A 2,313-nucleotide genomic window follows, 5' to 3' on the forward strand; every position below is an offset into this window, starting at 1 on the left:
TGTAGGCTCAACATAAAATAGACATGACGCACCCACTGGACTAAAGCCTGAGCATAGTCTGACTTGCGAGCTACCTGCCAGTTATCAGGCGGGCAAAACAAATTAATGGATGCATGCCGCAGAGCAGAGAGATGGCATTCAGTGAGGCGGCGTTGAAGCTCCTCGCGCCATCTGCCCAAAGCCTGGTCATTGTACAGCTTCTCCTGGGGAACGATGGATGTCAGGAGCTCACGGATCCTCTTGACACTTTCTTGCTCGTTCTGCGATAACTTAGGATCATCGGGCCAGGACGAGAGGGGGAAGGCGTGTTGAGGTTCAGGCTTCTTAGATGTATCTTCACTTGATAAGCGGAGTGCGTCACGAACCAGATGTTCTGCTACATTTAGGAACAAGGCGTGCATCGGTTCGGGTGCCAATTGCCTTGTAACATCCCAGTAAGGCAGCCTCCATAACTCTGACCACCGGACACCGTGGTTGTCGAACCGGGTCCGCTGATCCTTGACAGAAGATGCATCCCTCCACTCTTCAGCCCAGCGCTTTACCAAGGCGTTGTTGAGCCTCCTCCAAGAGTGATAGTTTGTGTCATGTAAATGATCAATCCCGAACAAATCACACATGGTACAAAGGAATTTACTGGTGGGGCCTGCCATCTGCGCGAGTCGACGGGCTCCGGGCAAGTCATTGACAACAACAGCAAGAGCACTTCGAGCTATCCTACCCAGGTCCGGACTGAGTGCTGAGCGCTGATAAGCCTCAGGATCGTCTGACTCCCGAAAACGCGGACTCAGCACATCGTACAAGCCCTCCGGAGCTTATTCGACACAGCGCTCACACGCCTCTAGGCTTCTATGGGCTCTAAAGACTTGTTCTATTTAGCTCCGACCTTCCTAGCATCCCCGAGGCGTACACGGACCCATTCCACGATTTATCTCCGCGAACAGGAGCTCCGGAGCGACTTAACCAATGCGACTTCTAGATGAATTAGCTCCGGGGCCGTGGGCACTTCTATCGAGGGGCGTCGTCCTCATGCCCACCCTCCAGCACTCGCTCCCCCTCGTTTCCGTCAAGATACCGAAGGTGCGGACGCATACGAGTCACCATGAGGCCAGCATCAGTCAGCAAGCGGCCGGAGGTAATTAGCACGTGACCGGCGCGTCACACGGAGTGATGGGACCGCTTGGATCAGGTGGCAGAGCATCAAGGCAACCTCTAGGGGTTGGGACGAGCAAGTAGGAGTGCAAGGGAGTCGTGTGGTGTATGGTATAGCGGAGGAAAGTGCTGAGCAATCCTGTGGGTAGCGGCGTTTATTTGTTATTTATCTCCGAACGGTCGCAAAGCCATTCCTGTAGTATAAATTGTACAAAGTAGCATACAGAAAAACAAGTTTCGACTTCACCATCTCAGAGAATTAGTGTTACGATCTCAGCGACCCGAGAAGTTCGAAAGCGTCGAACCTAGCGAATTATAACCGATCCTAGCTTTGCCAATAGGCCTGACTCGTCGAGTGAATTATCTCCGCCATCGATCCAATTAGCTCCGGTGAGTCTCACATAGCGAAATAAAATTAACCAAGTTTCTCTAGCAATTTCTACTCCCGTGGGCCCGAACCTACGCTCAGTTTCGTGGTTTGCGACTTTGTCTGCAACTTTCCGGAGATAAATACTCCGGAGCGTCCCTTAGTGTTTGTTTCAGGCGTCAAGGTTTTGTTTTATTTTTCTAGGTCTTCCTACGGACTACCCTACGGCGTCTTACTCCTGCTTTCCCCCTCGAACTATTAAATACCCTTCAGTTGTCTCGGACCGCCTTCACCCATATCACGGGGTTTAGGTTTATTCCTTTTGGTCCTTGGTGATTGTTGTGTGTCAGTGCATATCAGCGCGAAAAGTGATGTCCGCGGAACCAGGATTTCCGTAAGATGTTGATGACGGGACGTATATAGTTATTGAGCTGTGTCAGAGAGGGCTCTTTCGGTCCTGGGATGACTCCAACCAAATATACATTCTCCGGCTTGCTCATCAGCTCAACTCCAAGGTTGAGCGGCGTCATCGATATGATAGTGGAGGATTTAGTCGGGCCACGAAGTGTCATCCCTTCCGTGGCAAATCCATCAACATTGAGCGCAAAGCAGACGCGCAACTCTCCTGACGATCGATAAACAGTTGCTTCTCATCTGCAGAAGATGTAGGACCTTCGAAGGTTCTGATGAAGTCGGCCTCGAAAGGCTTCGTATAAACTCCGGTCGGGGCGTNAAGGGATGCAAGAGCATCATCACATGCCTTATCCATCGAATGATTCAATATCGTGTCTTGCCAG

The 2,313-nt window shown here is 51.3% G+C and overlaps 1 protein-coding gene across 1 annotated transcript; it reads right to left on the reverse strand.

The window, feature by feature from the left end:
* Positions 1-359: 359 nt before the first annotated feature.
* Positions 360-2,088, reverse strand: GLOTRDRAFT_51620 (uncharacterized protein; the record flags this gene model as incomplete). The annotated part of the gene is made up of 2 exons (XM_007873579.1): positions 360-783; positions 1,901-2,088. Coding segments are annotated over 2 exons (612 nt in total), but the record flags the coding sequence as incomplete, so codon positions are not given.
* Between the last annotated feature and the right edge of the window lie 225 nt (positions 2,089-2,313).

Source organism: Gloeophyllum trabeum (assembly GCF_000344685.1).
Source record: "Gloeophyllum trabeum ATCC 11539 unplaced genomic scaffold GLOTRscaffold_00346, whole genome shotgun sequence".
NCBI lineage: Eukaryota > Fungi > Basidiomycota > Agaricomycetes > Gloeophyllales > Gloeophyllaceae > Gloeophyllum > Gloeophyllum trabeum.